At 34.4% G+C, this 21,025-nt stretch overlaps 1 protein-coding gene across 1 annotated transcript in view; it reads left to right on the top strand.

Moving 5' to 3' along the window:
- Nucleotides 1-21,025, top strand: part of MED16 (mediator complex subunit 16) — an 80,192-nt gene that overhangs the window by 14,760 nt on the left and 44,407 nt on the right. Inside the window, exons 3-7 of the mRNA XM_081735791.1 lie at nucleotides 5,116-5,262; nucleotides 8,458-8,656; nucleotides 11,050-11,290; nucleotides 16,600-16,752; nucleotides 18,953-19,137. Of these exons, the coding sequence (XP_081591917.1) occupies nucleotides 5,116-5,262; nucleotides 8,458-8,656; nucleotides 11,050-11,290; nucleotides 16,600-16,752; nucleotides 18,953-19,137 (925 nt within the window). The remainder of the gene's footprint in view (nucleotides 1-5,115; nucleotides 5,263-8,457; nucleotides 8,657-11,049; nucleotides 11,291-16,599; nucleotides 16,753-18,952; nucleotides 19,138-21,025) is intronic.

The raw sequence follows: 21,025 nt of genomic DNA, 5'->3' as shown, positions 1-21,025 counted from the left end.
GTGAGGTGAAAGAGGGAAGGGAGGATCGCTCGCTTATACAATACACATCATCACTGGTAATAATCTTTAAAGGTTAACAATTGAAATTATAGTACCAAAGTATCCAAAGTACTTACAGCATTAAGTAATCCATAAATATTTTGCTTAGCGTGAGAGTTCTTATCTCTCATTGGAATGGTTGAAAATTTTGATTCCAAGCAATGTGAGTTTTTGGTAGATAACCCTGTATCCGTGGATTTCTTCTAATTTTTTCTCTTTTTCTCGCTCGCTCCTTTCATTCGATCAGTACTTCCATCATTATTCACTTGAGTTTATGTTTATATCCTTAAATGGTTTAACTCAATACGTCATCAAAGTAAAGATTTAATTTCATTTCAATCACTTACCTGTTATGTGCCCTGGGAATCCTAATCGGATTTTTATATATATATATATATTCCTGGGATGATTTCGGGAATCCATCCTGTTGTCTCCGAAAACCAAACGCTGAAAAGCTTCGGATCTAAAAATACGTTTACATTTTGTTCAGCTTAGTTCTTTTCTCCCACAAAAAAGACAGTTTTGATGAAATTGAACAGTGGTTGATTTAGAATTTTTGGAAAAACCGTGAAAAATATTTTTTCAAAAAAAGAAAGAAAGAGGAAACGATAAAAATCTTTTTGTCTTCCTTTGCTCCTTCTTTCCTTCTGGTTTCACTTGAGAGAAGGGCGAGTGGGGAAAATCTCTCTCCCTCTCTCTCTCGTAGACTTCTTAAGAAGGAGGGAGAGAACCTATAACAGAATGAGGAAAAGAAAGTTGAAATCTTTCTAAAAGATAGAAGAGAGCGAAAGAGAAAAAATAAATTTGGAGAGAAAGGAAACTCTTTCTTAGTTTTCTTTTTCTATCAAGATTTTTCTTTTTCTATTTTGTTAAACGAGAGACGAACGGAATAGAACGAATTCGCAGAAAAGAGATTTTTTCCCTTAAAACAAATCTGCCGTTAATTCTTTTGCGAAGAGGAGAACAGTTTCCTTTTCCTCCATTTTCTTGTAGTCCTCTCCGCTGGTGTAGTGGTCAGCATACGTGATTGTTGTGTATGGGATTCCAAGTTTGATGCCCGATTGGAAAGTCTTGAAATTTGATGGTTTACAGTAGTTCAGATTCTGTCTTAGATGTTTCATATAGACTCGATGCTGAAAAGAAGATGTTAAAGTCAGCTAATTCTTCCTTTCCTTTATTCTCTCTTGTTAAATCATTTCACTTTTTTTTTTTTTTTTTTTTTTAATACGAAGTAACGAAATAGGAAGGAATTGTACTTGAACTTGTGTGTGTGAATGTATTGTTGAAATTCGAGCACCGCTTGAATACGAGTTGTGCTTTGTATATTGCCACTTTTTGTAACTAAATCCTGCAATACTATTTAACATTGATACATATACAAATACACATTCAAACCAACCTACAAATATAACTCTGAATACCTTTTTTACTCTCGCCTGTGGAACTAAAAGAGAGAGAGAAGAGAGGAGTGTTTCTTTCTTTCATTTGTTTTACTCTTTTCTATCTCTTTCTAGAGGAAGAATTGTTTAAATTTTCTATTTCCTTTGGATTTTTCTTTTCACAGGAGAACCTTGAGAAAACCTTTTACTTCCCTTCTGTTTCTTAAAATTTCGCATTATTTCTTTTGACTTTTCAGTATATTTTTCTTTTTCTTTTTTTTACTTCTTCAAAACTATCCCTTTTCTCTTTGTGTGTGGCATGGAGTCCCTGGTTCGATCCCAGCTCGCGACAAGTTAACTTTGTGGTGGAAAAGCGTGGGTTTCCTCGGGGTTCTCCCGTTCCACCCACTTTCTTCATTCCACCATTTCATTCATTTCTCATCACCGCCTCCTTTAGTCTAACCGGCATAACCATGGGACGTAAAATTCAAAGATTTCATTTCATGTCATTTTTTGTCTTTGTATGATTTTCTTCTATAGGTAAGAAGATGACCTTTCTTTTTCTAATTTTCGTAGACATTTCTTTTTTCTTCTTCTTCTTTTTTGTGCAAAATAAGAGAGGAAATCGAAAGATAAAAGAGTGAAAACGAAAGAAATGGGATTCCAAGTTTTGTTTCCTATGTTTATGACCTTTACGCTAAAGGAAATAGATCTTTAATGAAAGTGAATCATTTTTAAAGAATGTGGGAGGAAACGAGAAGACTCAGACACAATGTTGTCCACCACAAATTCTCATAGCCGTGACTTGAACCAGGGACCCTTCGTATCAGAGATGCGCGCTCTATCACTGACCCACCATTTCCACCGAAAGAATTTTTTCTCTTTCTCCAATAGAAGCTGGGGCTAAAGATTTTTTTTTTTCAGAAAAACAGAAAGATTAATGAAAAAGACGTAGCCATTTCTTGCTTACTGGTGAAACCCATCCGCTATTAATTTTACGAAATCTAAGTGTATATTAGCTTTCTTAGTCCAAATTCTAACTTTGGTGGTCCGAAAGAAAGATCTACACACTAAACTATTTTACATGCATACGAAGGTAGTCAACTTCCATGCAAAATTGGTCGACAGTAGACAAATTCTATAGATTGTTATTATATATATATAAACAAGAAATCAATTGATGGAAGAAAAGAAAGAGTACATTTTTTTTTTTTTTTTTTTCAGGAGTCTTTCAACTAATTAGTAGAATTTTAGATATTATAGTTGAGACATCCCATGCTGTTTCAACACAGCCATGTACCTTATCTTCTCAGGTTTGGTTGAAATTTAGTGTGATGGTATAACTCGATGAGAAGCCAAAACGTGTAAATTTTCACCTTTGTGTTTCCTGTAGGTCCAGAGTAATGGCATGTCAAAATGGGCACTTTTTTACACGTGTTGCGAAAACATTGCTTTATAAAACCGAAGCTTACTCGGCTGTAATTAACGTAGAACTGTCAAATAGGGAGTATTATAAAGCTGAAAGCTTTCTACTGATATATAACACTGTCCTTTTGCGCAATTCTTAAAATTTGACCTTGAATTGTACTTTTTTTTATTTTTTTATTTATTTTTTTTTAACGAAGATGCTACATTATGCAGAACAAATGCTAGCAAATTCGTTCTTGGACAGCAATGGGATCCTAAGGAATAAAAGAAAAAGAAAAGCAAGACATCAACATTTTCCACTTAGATGTTTTGCTGTAACACTGACAGTTCAATGACAAAAACTGTGTTGCATACCGTAGTACCTCATGGCAAGGAAGCAGATGCTTTTAGAAACTTTTTCAGTGCATTTATTGATTTCACAGTGTCCTGTATACTCAGGGTATATTTTCGTCCAGTCATATTCTGATGAATAGCACAGGCACGTACAGTGTGTGTACCAGAAGCTCCTGCCAGAATACAATGTTTGGGTCGAACTTGGGAAAATTTTGAAACCTCGTACTAATGTTAGGATCCTGCTCTTCAAATTCTTGGTACAATTCTTTTTAACCCACAAAGAATCAGCTGCTTCTACATATATATTGTAAGGTTCCGCATGTCTACACGTCATGCAATACCCGCGTGTGAACTACATGTATTAGTAATAAATAAAAACAAACAGACGACGGTCCCGAAGAGGAGTCGATCACCATCGCCAACAGTCGGAAGGACGAGAATCAACGAAGGAAGCCGACAAGACAGGATAAAAAAGACCTGCACGCCTCGACCAACATCAATCTTCCCGGATTGATCGAAACACCTAAAACCCTCTCACGACGCTTGGTCACCGAGAGGTACCCATCCTTATACCCACGACGCTTGGTCACCGAGAGTACCTCACCTCAAAGCCCACGACGCTTGGTCACCGGGCTCCTATCTAATCTTACCTAAATATTAGAGGAATACTTATTATAAATTGTGTTCATAAAGACTTTTTGTACTAAAAAGGTGAAGGGAAAAGTCCAAATTCCGAGTACATTTTTATTGCTCTACCCAAGAACAACTTTTAGAGAATCACAGTCTCTTCTGCCAGACATGATCCTGCTTATATGATCAGATTCATAGAACTGAGTAACTTCTTGTAGAATCTCAGTAGGCAAAGACCTACCAGGTACTATAAACAATACATCCATTTCTTTCACTAACTGTTTGACTCTGCGGACCATATAATTCCTTGCATTAAAATCTTTTTGCACTTTGCGTACTTTTAGACAAACTAAGTTTTAGACAAAACAGTTAATATCTGATCGTTTTCACTTTTTTGTGTGGAACTTGCAAATTTGTTCTATACTTTTTCACTAGTGTCGTCTTGACGATCACTACACACACATCATCACCGCTGTCTGCCTGGAAATATCCCCTTAAGTTTTAATTTCGGAGTTTCGCTGTTCAATTTTTCTTTTCTGAACTGGTGATTCTCCAATGCTTTGCAAACTTATTTAGTTTCCCTAAACCTTCTTCCAGCTGCAATACCCCTTCAGGTATAGTACAGGAAGACCTCATTGTTTGCTAATCAGAATTATGCTCCTCGATGTCAGGCATAAATGCCAACTCTGTTTAGTTTTTAGTATAAGTACTTTTTCTATCATCCACTTATAAACTAGTCTCAGGTTTCTATCCATTAATATTAAAAGGATTGCAGTAATATTCTACGTAAATGAAGCCAGCTGTCGTGGTTTTTCTAGCCATTTCCACTGCCTCATTCATGATAACTAGGGTACTTCCGTGATGTTATTCTAGAAGTAAAGAAAGAAAAAATGTATTTTAGTAACCATATATATTACATAAACGAAAATTACCAACAGGGTGCTGAATATAATTATCCATAGGGCAGCAGTTTATTTGGTGTAGTCATAAGATTGTAAAGTTATAATTTTATTTACGTGGGAAAAATAGATTTCGGAATACTCTAAAACTACAGTTTGTGCAATGTGGTTGTGATTGAACTGGCCGTGTTACAGCAAAATATCTAAATAAGTGAAAAATTTTGATGTAATGCTTTTGCTTCTTCTTTTATTCCTTAGGATACCTTTGCTGTTCCAGAATGAATTTACTAGCACCTCAACTGCGTTAAAATGGCATGGAATGTCTGAGTTTTGTAATATTACGCGTAAAAGTAATAATTTTAAGCGTTTGATATAGATTGAAAAAGTAATGATTTTTCTGTTTCCAGTCTTCACGAAGGGCAATCTCTGTGTTGTGTATCGAGCCAGAATATCGTTGCATTTACAACCACAACAGAACTAGATGATTTAGTAGGAAAATCATGGGGATCTCATGTATACGTAGCAGATTTAAATACTCCATGGCATAGTCACAGGTAAATTTTATTTTATTATTTATTTATATTACATTAAGTAATAATAATAATTTATTATTTTGCAACACCCATGTTTATTTCATGCGTATTATTATATTAAATTATATCAAATAACTACTAGATGAAATCACAGTCATTGTTATACAAGTTTTAAGCCATTTTATATGTGAGATAATAATTGCTTTATGGGATTGCGTACCACATTTCGATTCATTTTTATTTTTTAGAAAAGAAATCAGTGTAATATAAATATAGTATGCTTATAAGCACAACAATAAGTCTGTATAAAAATGGCGTAGGCGTTCATTCCAGAGCGTAACATACAAGTATGATTGACGAAAAAAATATTGTTATACAGTTTGCGCGAAAATATTGATCTCAGACTAATAGCAACTTTTTTTTTTTTTTTTGTTTTTTGTTTTTTGTTTTGATATAGAGCATCCTAATTTTGCTAGAGAACCGCAATAAGATTTTTTGTTTCCTGGTTGGTTAGCACGACTTGTCTTTATTTCTCTACAATCGCACAATACCATTTCGTTTTAGCGTTCGTCTCATGCATAGCAAATGTTAGCTTATCATTTTGTGATCAGTATATGTTACAAGGTATTAACGCCTGATAACACTGAAGAGGCAGAAGAAAACATGATATCAGTTGCAAACGGGTGTGAATCTCTGTGCATAGTTTGGTCAGATATTTTAAAAATGAAGTAATAATGCCCCATCCAAAACCGAATTCTTAGAAGACCAAGAAAAGTGTTCCAAAGAACATTCAAGGAAAGTGTCTCAAGGAACATTGAATGCCATCGCAAGACAGTTTACTGCATTGCTTACCAACTAAAAGAGAAAAATCCGGGGTTGCATGCTGATGTGGCCCTTCGTATTATACTATGGTAAACAGAGAATCTATGACGACTTTCGCTTACAAAGTTACAGGGGTAGACCTAAACCTCTCCACAAACGAGAATCGTAAGAAAAGGCAATCTTTCTGCAAGAAGTAGTTACTGCGCAGTGAAGAACTGGAAGAAAATTACGAGGGTTGATGGAACTACTTCCTTTGTGAGTGACAGTGGTACCAAACGAGTGTATCGTTCCTTTGGTGCTGATCGTACACTTTCTCAATGCACATGTGCAACGTAAAACATCCTGCGATTTTCTTTTAACATTCCACAATTATGCACCGAAGCTAAGAGAGACGGTGATGATGAATGATAATGATGGAATGAAGAAAGTTGAAGGTCTTACTTCCGACGTTTATACCATTTAGGCAAAAAGGAGACGAATGGTTAATGAAAGCGAATGATTGTGGAAAGAATTGGTGGAGTGATAATGTGGGGTAAATGCGAGAATCTCGAGAAAACCCACGTACACGGTATCTGTCCACCACAAAGGTCATTTGGCAAGAGCTGGTCTTGAACCACGGACCCCACGTGCAAGAGGTGAGCGTTCTAACAGTGACCTACCGCGGCCCCCATTCTGCAAATGGTATGGTGCGGGCTTTCTTTAGCTACAATGAGATAGATGAGTTAGTTATCCTTCCCAGAAATCAGACCATGAACTGTTGATTGATTTGTTTGGAGTCATGCTTGGGAAAGATTGGAGCGTCTTTCTTCGTGCATGATAGGGGCTCCATGTCATACAGCGAGAAAGATAAGTTGTCTTAATGATGCTAATGAACCTTATTTTAATGATTGTCTAGAGCAAAACTCTGGTTTAACCTCAACAGAAAACCTTTGATCTAGTATGAAGAGACACTTGCAGAATATGAACACTTCAATTCAGTTCCGATATTGGAGTCTATCACCAGGGAAGCTTGAGACCGTTTACCACAATAAGACACTTAGTTTGGACAAATAGCCTTCAAAACCAGGCTTAATTTTTTTTTTTTTCATCATTGAATTCGCACCTACAGAGGATTTGGTGTGTAAAAAAATCTGGTTGTTTCCGCCTTTCATTAATGTATAATGATAATACAACCGTCAAAGGTGTTCTGAATATAGACACTGGATTGTCCAAGCACAACAGCTAGGTTATAGTACAAGCTTTGTGATTTAATTAAAGAACACCTACTTCAAGAGCGAGAAAGTGTATGGCGGTTCTGGGAAGCGGACTGGTAGTGTAGTGGTTAAGGCATCGGCACGGCACGCTGAAGATACCGGGTTGAAGTCTCGGTCCTTTTATCCACTTTTTCACTTTCTGTATATTGAAGGATTCTTTTGTTTACAGTTGTAGGTTTCATTGCTGTGGCTTCAATATTTCCCCCGCAAACTGTATATAGAGCTCCTTCGTGGCTAAGCGGTTAGCGTACGCGCCTTTGGCATAGTAGACCCAGGTTCGATTCCAGGCGGGAGCTCATGTGGTTTGGATTCCACGTCAATCAGTAAGTACCGTCTCAAATAGCCTTGCTGCTGAAAGGGACATTAAACTCAAAATCAACTCAACTCAACCGCTGACTGTATAAACCTGATGATTAGCGTAAAGCTTTAAACAGCACTTTATATATTTTCCTTTAACTCATGGTAATATGCGTGGAAGAACAAAGTGAACGTTAAGGCATCACAGCTGCAATTTCGAATACATATCGCCTGAAAGAAATGTCGTGTCTCGCTTTTGTATTTGTAGTTGTAAAATCAGCTCATTCAAAATTTGTTTAATCCACACTGTGTATTGTGGGGAGGTGATGAGTTTGAAAACTTAATAAGTTGGTGTTGGTTATATTCTGTCAACACCAGTACAGTAGCCAAGACTTCAGCTTCCAGATTTTCGATTAAAAGCTGGGACACCGTATGAATATTAACAGATAAGCACTTGCTTTTTTTTAAAATATCAGAATTAATTAATAGGTCAACACTCAAGAAAAGGGAGTGAGAGAGATTAAATTATTCCTATTAGTTAAGTATTGGTGACTAATGAAAGTTTTTTTTTTTTTTTTTTTTTTTTTAAGGAAAAAAAATAACGCACGAATTTTGTTAACTTACGTTCTGAAGAAAACCCAGGCCATTTTAGTGTTTTGAACAATTTTTGGCGAGAGATGATGTAAATCCGTGACGTCTAGGAGCCCAAACCAAGTCGACACTTGTTCTAGTTACTAATAGGAATGGAAATATACCTTTGTCTAAGCATTGAATCTCATACCTAGTATTACATTTATTTTACATTTCATGTTCGTTAGTATATAATTCATGTTTCTATTTCCAGAGTTTTATCAAATGAGTCTGAAATCACAGCTATTGAGTGGGATCTTCCAGGACAAAAGCTTCTTGTGGCAGATACAGCAGGCACAGTGCAGATTTGGACATTCAAAGACCACATTATTAATGACTGGGTGTGTTTGGGTACTGTGTCTTTTCCAGGAGAACATATATTGGGAGCAGCTTTTTTTCACAATGGAAGAAAGGTATGTTGTAGTATCAATTTCCAAAAGAACAGATTGGTAAGAAAATGTGAAGCTGAAAGCACAGAACACACTTTAATCAACAACATATTGATGGTGTGATGAGGTCATTCTGTAATGGTTGGTAAGTTTGTATTATACCATAACAGTGAAACGCCACAGGTTTGAATTTAGTGAAGTCAGAGATGGCTATATGCACCTGACCTGCATCGCCGGATGTTTTTCCACTAGGTCTGTGGAAGTACCAGTAAGTAACCTAATCGGGATGTTCTCATCATATAATATGTAATTATATGTCTGACACATGTTGAAGGAACAACTCACGAACATAATTCATGCACCTATAATGCTTATATGAAGTTCAATGTTGAAATAATGTCAGCAATCTGCCTCCTGTTTTCATTGGTCAATCTATAATGCAATGACTTGGCTTATGTTTCATGAGGGGTTGACTGAGTTCAATATAATGTTACTTTCAGTATTCTAGCAGAAGTTTCTCTGTATTATGTATTATAACTTCCAGATACAAACATCTGTCGAGGAATTTGAAGCTTAAAATATACAAAACGATAATTATGCCTGTTGTTCTGTATAGCTGCGAAACATGGTCACTTACTCTGAGGGAAGAACAGACTGAAAGTATTTGAGAACAAGATTATGAGACGAATATTCGGACCCAAGAGGAACGGGAATGGGGAATGGCGGAAACTTCATAACGAGGAACTACATAATTTATATGGTCTACCCAACATTGTTAGGGTCGTCAAGTCTAGGAGGCTTAGGTGGGCGGATCATGTAACTACAATGGAAGAAAGTAGAAACGCTTTCAAAGTCTTGACTGGAAGACCAATCGGAAAACGACCATTAGGAAGACCTAGGCGCAGATGGGAGGACAATATTAGGATGGATCTCGCAGAGATTGGAATACAAAGTAGAAACTGGATGCAGTTAGCTAAGGATAGAAGTCAGTGGAGAGCTTTTGTGAACGCGGCATTGAACCTCCGGATTCCATAAGCCATAGAGTTAGTTAGTTAGTTAGTTGGATACAAACATTTTGAAGGTTAACAGTGGAAGCGAAGAGGAAGCTGAGTAGAGCAAGGCGAATACTTTTTTAAGTTATATGTTAGGTTATAGTTTGTCTCTTTTCAACATCGAAACTATATGAGACATGAACGTAGCTGAAAGTGGGATTTCAACCACATAAGCTCCATCGGAAACAAATGTTACCTGTCTTGCATCATTGACGAGAATATTCTTTAGCCATAACGGAGGTAAATAGCCTGAAGGATTTATGATATGGAAAGTATATGGATGGTCAAGGAATTCCTCTTGTTCAGTATCAGTTTGAGCTACAAAAAACTGATTTCCATTTTCTTTTATTTCTATACTTCCTTTTGAAGTACGTATACACTTTCTAATAACTAGATATATTTTTAATGCAATTATCTTACTGTTGTTTATCTTCTTTTGCTAGTCATTCAAGATTGGAACAAATAATCTTTATAAATTAAACTGTGCTTATCGAAAGTATTTGAATTTCTTCCCCCCCCCCCCCCCTTGCCCCGCTCATAGAATGCGAATGTCAATGAGTGTAATGATAAAAATCTGTAGTGTCACCCGTTTTCACTCGCATGTCGGTGGTGGCTGAACTTAGACTTAAAAGGATCGAGAATGTCACTGTTCATCTGAGGCCCCAAAACTGTTAATTGGAGACTAATATCATTTGGTTTAGATTATTTTTACATGTTATCCCGCCTCACCTATTTTTTCCCGTACCGAAAATATAATAAAATTTTATGGTAGACTATGATCCCCTCGTGTACCAAAAGACATCAAAATCAGCGCAACGGTTTAAAAGAAATTAGCCATCAAACATGGTTACATTTTTATTTATATAGATATAATTGCAAAGCATTGAGTGTCATGAATATGTGGTTCTTCTACGTGACAGTTGTTGTTAATCTCCCCCATGACACTTGCCTGGCTATACCATTGTCTTGTGTGCAAGCTTTGTTCAGCATCATCTTAAAAGCGTTGCTTCAAGTGCTGCATACTCATTCCGTTCTGAAAGATCTCTTATTTCGTGACTAATTGGGTAAGATACATGTAACATGTTTGTGTCCGTTACACAGGAGAACTGGGTTCAATTTCCGTTGGGAGTACAGATTACTCAAAATCCACGATACGCTGTAGGATATGTCCAATGTGGTCTGTATGCTGAAAACGGGCATTAAATCTAAACCAATAAATTCACCTAATATATCACTTGTATCTTGCCCGTCTTCGGACACTACTTTTCTTTATATCATTGCTTTACACTACATTTCTTCACAGAGCAATAGAATGTAACCATTACTACTTGCGCCAATTGTTAACTACCTCTTTTATTTTCACAGATAAGTTTGTTGGCTGACAAAAAGGATAGTGTTCATTACAACGAGAAGTTTAGTCATCTGAAATTTGCTCCTTCTGTGAGATACTTTGGAGGCCAACCTTTGGAAGGATGTCTCGTTATTAGTACAACTGGAATGGTTGGTGTGGTTGTTATATCACGAGAAGGCCAGTTGTTAACTACAAGTGAAAGTTTAGGTTCTACTCGACAACGTATCACAGTAGTTGATATTTGTTATGGAAAGAGTAAGTACAATGAGGAGTTCATTTGTTAGTAAATTGTAATGTGTTGGTACAGTTTTGTCAGCAGTTGGTAAATACTGAGTAGCTTGTAAAATCTGGATCTAATAGCAATACCTCATTATTGAAAGTCATACGCTGAATTGGGAGAAATTTGTCTTCTGGATTACGCATTAGTGTCACCTAAACTCAATCCTGTGTTTAATCGTACGCAAGAGACATACAAATAAATAAATAAAAACTTTTTTTTTTTATGTTGTGTGATGCAAATTGCTCTTAATATTTTCTAAATACTTACGCTGCAGTCTTCATTGGTGTCCCAATATCAACATCAAGTTAATGCTACCGTTATTGGCTGGTCACTAGCCACAAACTGAAAAGCTTCAGATAACGCCTTCGTCTTCGTGTAGGAATTTTATGTTTCAATATCTTCCATCAACTGTAACATCTTTAGCTTCTCCTCTTTATCGTGATCGTACGTTCTACCACGACCCTCGTGATACAATTCCTTCTCAGCCAATGTCACGACCATTTTCTCTTCCTCTCTTTAAATATATCTAAAATTCTTCTTTTCTCCGTACTATTCCTAACACTTTCTCATTCGTTTTTCGTTCGATGCAGTTATTCCCTTCATTCGCCTTCACACGTACATTTTAAAACCCTTCTGGCGTTTTTCGTCGTTTTTGCGAAGTGTCCATGTTTCTGACCCATACACCACACAAATATATTATGGGTCTTTTGCTTAATTCTTTATTAAAGGGATAGAGGCATTATTCTTCTCCCTGAATGCTTGTTTTTATTTCACGTTCATGTCCTTACTAATAATACTAGTCACCATCCTATTTTCTTCCCCCTGCCCCCACTCCCCCATTTTTATATTTCATATATGTTAAATTGTTAATTTAGCAAAATAAGGTGTTAAAAAAATACGTATTATAATGATTTAGCTCACTCTGATCTTTATAAAGTTGAATATGAAAAATATAATCAGTTCCAACAAAAAGCTAAGGGAGCACATCAGAGATTCCAGGGAAGAAATGCAAGGAGCCCTGAAGATGTATCGAAACATCAATTGAACAAAAACACAATATAAATGTTATTTAGATTGTACATAAATCAGTCTCACAGATAAAGAGAAGCATTTCTCATTATTTACTTGCATTAAAAATTTAGATGTTAATACAGACAAAACATAAAATTAATTTTACAATTTTCAAGCTTCATAGAGAAAGTTAGTACAGCTGTAACTTTTGTCACTGTATGAATGACTGAATACCGTAGCGTTATAAGTAATATTTTGGGTAAACCTTAGGTTCATAAATAACAACTACACACAAGGAAGTTCATGTGATAAAGAGATCTAAGTATAGTCATGTTACTTGTCATAGATATAGTTGTTTATAGTTGCACTTTTCCTCAAAAACTTATGGGAACAGCCAATTTTAAACTCGCTTTTCTCGGAAACAAGATTTATGTATTTATACCGTTATGATTTTTACCTGCTCATATGAACTACATATAATTTCGTATTATGTGCCTCATTTGATTTTACCATTTCTTAACACTGTAAAAGTGAAATGACATATTACAACAATGGAAATTACTAATCTGCTAGTACTGGTCGGTATTTAACAAAATAACTACTTGCTCGTACTAGATTTATGATCATAGAATATTAATCTAAAGAATTAATCAGAATTGGGTAGAAACGTGTTCTTTTTTAAAATTAATCAATTAATTATTAAAGCTTATAAAAGTGATTTCTCAACTTTCAGTTTCTTCTGTGTATATAGGAATGTGATCTGAAGATCTGAGTGTTTAATGCGCATAAAACTTCATTCTAAGTATTCATTTCTGCCTGCGAAGCTGATTCATGTAAACTTATTCTACTCTTACGTAAAATATATTATGCTTTTGCTGAAATAAATGTAAAATGGATGAATTTTCTTCGTAGGAATCAATCTTTTATATACTCTTTGATTTTAAGTAAACTTCCAAACTATTGTTATGCTTAAATATGAAAAGTCTTACAGAATGACTATGAAACAGAAAGTGATAGAAATCAACCACTTTCGGTTTAATTATTGATCTTATGGAGCAAAAACGGTAATAGGTAGAGAGAAACGGGTTATATATATATATATATTTCAACATCTCAAAAGTAGATTCCATTTACGAATATTGAAGCCAGAAGTGCAGATCTGTCACTTCCGGTTTCAACATTTGATCTTGATAGTTTGGAAATCTACCACAGTTTCACTAAACGATACTAATTTGCTCTTTATGTTGTGCTTAGTCATGGCTGTTAGACAATAAATATTACAGTCAAATTTACTTTATAAATCCAAAGTAAGCTAGACCATTGTAGTGTCTAAAATTTCGTAATCAATTCTTATTGTGCTCCATTGAAGACTACAACATAAGTGGTCGAAATTTTCATCACAGAACACAAAAGTTTAAAGTGAAGCAAGTTACTCACCCATGGTGTACCTTAGTTATTATTTTTTTATTTATTGCAAAAAAAGATTAGTTTATTGTTAATCCTATGAACTTTGCCATAAAGGACAGTTTGAAATCTAAGGTGTACGATGTGAAAATCGTGATCTTCGAAAAGATAATCAGTCTACATATTTGGATTTTAAAAAAATATAACAGAATGTTCGAGAAAGTGCGTTGAAAATGATGGTGCACATACGTTGACATGGTGCGCATAAAGTAATGCGCTGTTCATCAGATCTCTTATTGACTCCAGACTTAATAGTGAACCTTGATTTAAATAATAATAATAATAATAATAATAATAATAATAATAATAATAATAATAATAATAATACATTTATTTCAGTGTGGTCAATAATTGTAATCATTACCGACCTTCAAGAAGTTAGATAGGAAAAAAAATGATTTAGTGCTAATAAAATACTGAAGATCAAACAGGGAGTTACTTCTTTTCGATTGAAATGTCTTAATAAGCCTCAACATGGAAATATTTTGTTATCCCTAGAATATTTTAGACGGTATATGAGAGGAATATTATCTATCATTTTCACTACTATAATATTTGAATTCCTAATAATCCTTACCTTTCATACTTTCGACTCTCCTCTAGAATCGTGTTCATGAAGAATAAAAGTGATAAGTGAGTTGTTATAATAATAATAATAATAATAATAATAATAATACTCAGACTCACTGGAAAGAGTAGAGCAGAAGCATTTTTTTTCTGTGTATTGCTATGGTTCATTCCTCAAGTGACTATGAAAGGGCACAGCATGATAAATGTATACGTTTTTTTTTTTTTTAAAAAAAAACAAACAATACAATATTCAAATATATTTATGTCCTCCCCGCTGACCTAGCGGTCCGCTGGTGCACTGAGTCCCTAATTAATTTCCCAGTAGGAGAGCCTTGACATCTGAACGAATTACGGTGGTTCAGACTCACCTTAAACTAGATCCATGTCTTATGTGGCCTTGGTGCTGAAAAGGGGTGCTAAACTCCACCAATCAATTATATTTATTTTTTATTCTTAAATTACGAACTTATACTGAATAATAATTGAAATTATGACAACCCATTGTAAACGTGAATGAAGCCTGTTGCATACATTTTTTTGTTTTAAACCCCGAACAGTACACCTTGATATCGTCGGGTCAGCAAGCGGTCTAGCTGAACCTCACCTTACCATAGACGCATTTTGTGCAAAAATGGTTTGTAAAACAGTTCTATCATATCGAATGGCCCCCAAACTTATTCGATATCAATCCAATGTAGTATTTGGGGAATTTATAGAAAGATACATCACCACATTACTTGCCTTGAAGACTTCAGTGTAAATACTTTAGATCACAAATCACGATAGGGGAACTTGAATAGAAGATGATCTTGTTGATCATAAAATAATAGCATATAATAAGGAGATAAGGGTAATTAAGTAATTTGAAATACAGGGTTGGGTATTTAGTTTTTCGAAACAAAATAGGAGCTTTAAGCACTAATGAAGCTCTGTGACTTAATTATGCACAAAGAAAGGAGATTTATATTTAATAGAAGCTTAGTATTTTTTTTCTTTGTTTGTTTGTTTATCTAGTATGTATATTTGTTCTTTCTTGAGTGCTATCGTTACACTAACTACTGAAATCGATGTCGGAAGCTTAATATTATCCTCGTTTACATTCTGTGGAGTGATTTTAATTTCTTCGTCATTCTTTGCGGTTGGTTTAGTAGGACAATACATTTTAAGTGGTGCAACTTTATTTATTGCTGACAGATTTAATGCAGACTTTAGTAAATAGATAGATTGCAACAACACGGCATCCATAGATCAAGATTATGCCGTTGACATACAGAGCTAGAAATTATTTGGAAATAATCTCATATTTCGCTTATTCCTATATTGTATATTGTTTTGTGTAATAATTCCTTTCTCTTTGGTTTATTATCTGTTTCTGTTCTATTAGTTCTCAGGAAGAGTGAGAAGTAAATAGGCATTGAAAATTTGCTATAGCTTTCTTCTTCTTCCTTTATTTTATTTATTTTTGGTGGGGATATTGAAGCAATATCAGTGAATCTTTGTGTACATATACGTTATAAATATGATTACAAATGTGCTAGCTCAGAATTCAGTACAGGTACCGACAGCACCCACAGCTACTTCCAACGAACGGGAATAAAATCTATAGTTTTCTGTAGGAATTTCTTCGGGATGTTTGTGATAACATCCCGAATTGGTTCCTCCAATTGTCCAGAGTACGTAGTTCTGTTTTGTGCACTTCATCCTTTGCACAGACACACAAGAAGTCATAGGTCTGATAGGCCATTCGTGAATTCCTCGTCATCCTAGTCTTGTCCGGGAAAAGTATGATGCAACCACACTCATACGGCAAGTGCAAAGTGTGGCGGAACGTCTCTTACATGAAAACAAACTCATCGATGATTCCCAGTGGAATACGATGAGCCAAACATTCGCTACTATCCCTGCACAACTACTACTGAATTCCAAAACCTCGTAGTATGCAGCAATTTGCGGTCGCTCTTTGTCAGTCAAGCAGTTGATAATCTGAAATTATAAGAAAACCTCATCATATCCTGAAATTCGTATGTATGTAATCCTTTCTATGAAATATATATACACAAAGGTTAATAGATTAAGATTTTGTAAATACTACAGCAAATTTTTAATGCTTAATTGTATACGTGTATGTGAAAATTATTCAATTTTTTTACTAGAAGTTTTATCCAAATTATTATTAGTGAATTACCAAACAAAAGACTTTAGTTTGTGTGTCGTTGAAATAGTTGTTTATTGATTTCAGAGGGGCACTTTTTGGTTGCTGTTAGTAGTGGAAGTGTTAGCCTTCCTATTCAGTGTTATAGAGTATCCGTGAAAAGAGACGATAAGTGTATGATAACCAGTCAAGCGTTACCAAGTTTCTTCATGCAGTGCAATGCAATTAGGGAAAGTAATTGTAAGTATCTATTAGAAAACAAACGAAAAATATTCTTATTTACAATAGTTTATATAGTTAATTTTCACATGTTTTTACTTTATTGTATATAAAGGTTCTGCTAATGTTCATTCAATGAATCCTAGACTATAACTCTTTCATTGTGGGGTAGGAGAAATGAAATTCAGATCTCTTTTGGACAAGTTATAGAATATACTTGTAATATTATATAATATTATAGAAAACTGTGAATATAATAATACTCTTTTCCTCTCCTTAACCAATATTTTGTGGACACTGAAAAATTGAATTCTGTTCTCATTCCGTGCTAGAATAATAATTCTCCATGTGAGTTTTGTGGTGGGTGTTGGGAAGTTGAGGCGTACAGAAAGTGCTACAAAAGATTATACATATCGTACAGCGGTTGTCATTAGATAATATGTATTCTGTGAAAACACAGAAAAAAATATGTGAAAGATATAAAGATCATTAATCAAGGATAGATGGAACCTAAGAATAAGGTAAAAAGAAAAAAAGTTTAATAAAAAACAAAGAAGTAATTGTGTTTACATTCAATAGAGTCCGTAGTGTACAATCACTAGCACAATACTTGAGATCTCACAGCTTCCGTAGACCAAGATAATAAAAAGACAGCAGCGGACAAATACTATTTTATTTCTTCTCCTTGACGTAGACTTAAATGTAGGATAAACAGTTACAAATGAAAAGAAAATAAAGTGAGTTACTTCTATATTTTTCCAAATAGTTGTAATCAAGAACAGTATTGCAATCACTTAGTTGCGCTTATTTTAGAGACAGGCAAAAATGTTAAATAAATAAACAAATAGTAATAATAAGAATAGTAAATTATATGAGATGTTAAGATAATCAGTTCGGTCTGGAACCTTCTTCAGCTCCAATTCTCATCGTAGTACTTGATTTTCTATATGGTCGTTGTTGAAAATGGTTTCCCTGAAAAATTTAAGGAAAAAGAATAAAAGAAATCAATTATTTAACTAGAATTGGCGCTGAGGAAGGTTCCAGAGCGAACCGATATAGTTCTTTGGTAGAAGAAAAATTGTCACGGGATGCAGAGATAGGTTTTGTCATTTAGCTTTGTTGTTCTGCTGTATCTATTGCAGGTCCATGTGATCCACGAATATCACATTTTGGAAACCACTGTAATAGAAACGATGAGCAAAGTGATACACGTATACTTGCCTAGCAAAGAAACTTCAGACGAAATCGCTGACTTTGAAATATGTATATGTTTAAATTGTTGGACTTTTGATACAAAATTCAAATATCCGCAAGAGTTTAAAATAGCAAGTTAGTTTGTTAATTATGAATTTCATAAGAAATCTTATTTGGTTTAATATACAACTAATTATAAAATTTCTAAGGCTATAAAGGAATGTGTACAAAACGGGAAAAACCTAAACGTAATTTTGATAGCAGTTGAATATTTTGTTTCTAGTACTATCACTCTTTCGAACCACATTATTTTCATATTATATCTTTACAAATGTGTAGATCCACGTAAAAATAAATTTGTGAACGAGAACCGTGGCTGAAAGTTCGATATCTACTATTTGCCTTTTTATTTGCGTAATCATTGATTCTAGTATTAAACATGTTGGTAAATTGAAATATAAGGATTTTTAATGATATTTTATTACATACTACTCTAAGAACCTGAGTTTTAATTTAGAGCCTAGATAAAAAGAGAGAGGAGGAAGAATGTTCTTAAAGGAATGTCTCCACCACCATTCCATTGCTCAGGTATTATCCTTTACTACTATGTAAGCCCGCATAAGAAATATGTAGTGTGGGTTGCATGTCAGCAAGGCGTTCTCAGAAATATCCAGAAACGTACATAAATTTTGACTTCTCCGTAATCCCCCCTAGAGCCAAAAATCGAAAAAGCCTGCTTCGTAGGCGATTAGATCTGGTAAAGATCTATCTATGTATAAAATTTGGTGGCTCTAGGCGACTCCTTTCTATGCAAAAGGCTGATGACAGACAAATATACAAACGTTATTTTATATATTAATACAGATAATGTATTATTCGAGTGTGATGATACCTTATTTTTGTTTCGAGCTTGTATGCTTATATATCATTATATTAATTTGTACAATCCTTTATATAAATTTATATATAACCCTTTAGTAAAAGTAAAAGTAAATATATTATTTAATAACATTTATTTTTGATATAGATCGTCATATTGCTAAGTTAAAGTTCGTAGTTCGTGAGGATGCTGATTCGTTAGTTGTGGCAGCAAATGGCGAAGGCTGTTGTTTGGTGGAAACGTGGGAACTACGTGAAAAGCCTCTTCCAGTGCATAAACTGTTCCAGAAGTCCCTTACTCCGACACCGTCTACAGAACCATACAAAACAGTTGTAAGTAGCTACTGTTCTTGATAATCATATGGAAAAAGTGCTGTACAAAAAATATAATATGTGGATATGATAATTTGTTTTAAATAGCACAAACTTACCGTATGTATATGTAGCTTAAAAGATATTACCTATTTTGTACTTTTTCTGTTTAATAAAGATTAATTAATTAATTTTTTAGCATAGTAATAAATGCATACGAAAGACATATTCAAGTTCTTATTGTTTGTGATCCCTTTAGCGTGAATACTTTCTATTCTCTGTGATCTCGCCTAGCATAGTCGCTGACGCTCTCGCGCACCGGTTCCGAGCTCGATTCCCAATGGGAACATTTGGTCCAAAAAGTGTGAAAACTTTCAGGCCTGCCGGGATGATACCCAACATGCTGGTTTCTTCCGTCCCGTTATTTCGTCCTCCCCAATTCCCCGGTTAATGTGATCGCCGAGGGACCTCATCCCTCATATGTGACGGGCTAACATGGCCTAGATGCAGAAAGCTCATAAATCTAATTCCTAATCCTAACCGTTTCTTTTCTTTTTGGAAGCCGTATAAATGGCGATGCTTCAGTTTCCTTTTAACTTCATTTTATGTTAGATCTAGCTAAATTAAAATTTTAAAGTTTTCATATTCCTTGTACGCACGTATATATTTGTGTATAATAAAATGGCCAATTTGAAACTGGAATACATACAGAAAAGGACAAAATTAAAAGATACAAAAGAAAAATACAATGTCTATTTTATTTTGTAAGCTGAAATAATAAATATTAATATGATTTTTCAGTGAATAGCTCCATCATATAATTAGCTTTCCTTTCTATCTCGTAAGTAATGTCTGTTAATCCTTGTGAATAATTTCGGACCTCGGTGCCCTTTTTGTGAACATCATCTGCTGCATCTGCTTTAAAAAAAAAAAAAAAAAAAAAAAAAAAAAAAAAAAAAAAAAAAAATCTGACGTTGTTCTTCTGTAAAAATAATAAATGTGCAGAATCGTCTGAGAAACAGTAAATTGAATATTACTCTTAATCCTCCCACTGTTTTCCTTAAGAAATTGTAATTGAAGCTTTTATCTACATTCTCCTACCTCTCAATCTTGAGAGAGAAAATAAACTTGGCTATCCCTTTATTAACTATGGTTGGGAATAAGTAGTCAAATATACACATCAATATCTCATTTCAAAAGATAGATGTTCAGAAGTGTAATTTCACTATGTTAAGTGTTTACATCTGTTTATGAACATTTAAATGGAAAACAACAGTGATTTTATTTTTATAGAAAATAAAATAAAAATATTAATCACAGATTACCTTTGTAGAGTAGACTTCAGTATATAGCTTCTGAAATACTTGAAAGATGATCGTAGTTGAATTTCAACAATGAGGTAATAATATTATTTCTAAGATAATCTCGCGAACTTATTTGTCAGACTTTGTGATACAGTGGACACAGTTCTACAATATTATTAGCGTTTAACGATAAAGTAATAATTGTTTACATATTAGACCTATATCAATTGATAGACCTCTTGAGCTGAACAAAATTATATGAGTGAGTGTAAATCTTCATGCGTAGTTTTCGAAAAGTCGAGAATAACTAATGTTCTGTAAACCAAACAAATTGATAACCACGCCACCTATTAAGATGAAATTGATACTGAAGTATAACCTCTTGAAGTTTTTTTTTTTCATTATTACACTAGTAAGATGACAGTACACAATTGTGGTTAATTAGATATAGTCCAAAATTATGATTAGCTTTTAAATCTAACTTTTTGTTTAACCACAATATTGACAAAGATGTGACATACAATAAACGATAGATCACATTGAGTTGAACAAAGTGAGATATTCGAGGATAAATTCTCATGCGTAAGTTTCGAGAAAAATGAAAA

This window comes from Thermobia domestica, chromosome 13 (assembly GCF_964235325.1).
Source record: "Thermobia domestica chromosome 13, izTheDome1.hap1.1, whole genome shotgun sequence".
NCBI classification, from domain to species: Eukaryota; Metazoa; Arthropoda; class Insecta; order Zygentoma; family Lepismatidae; genus Thermobia; species Thermobia domestica.
Note: the sequence above shows the minus strand (reverse complement) of the source record. Positions and strands in the feature narration are given on the sequence as shown.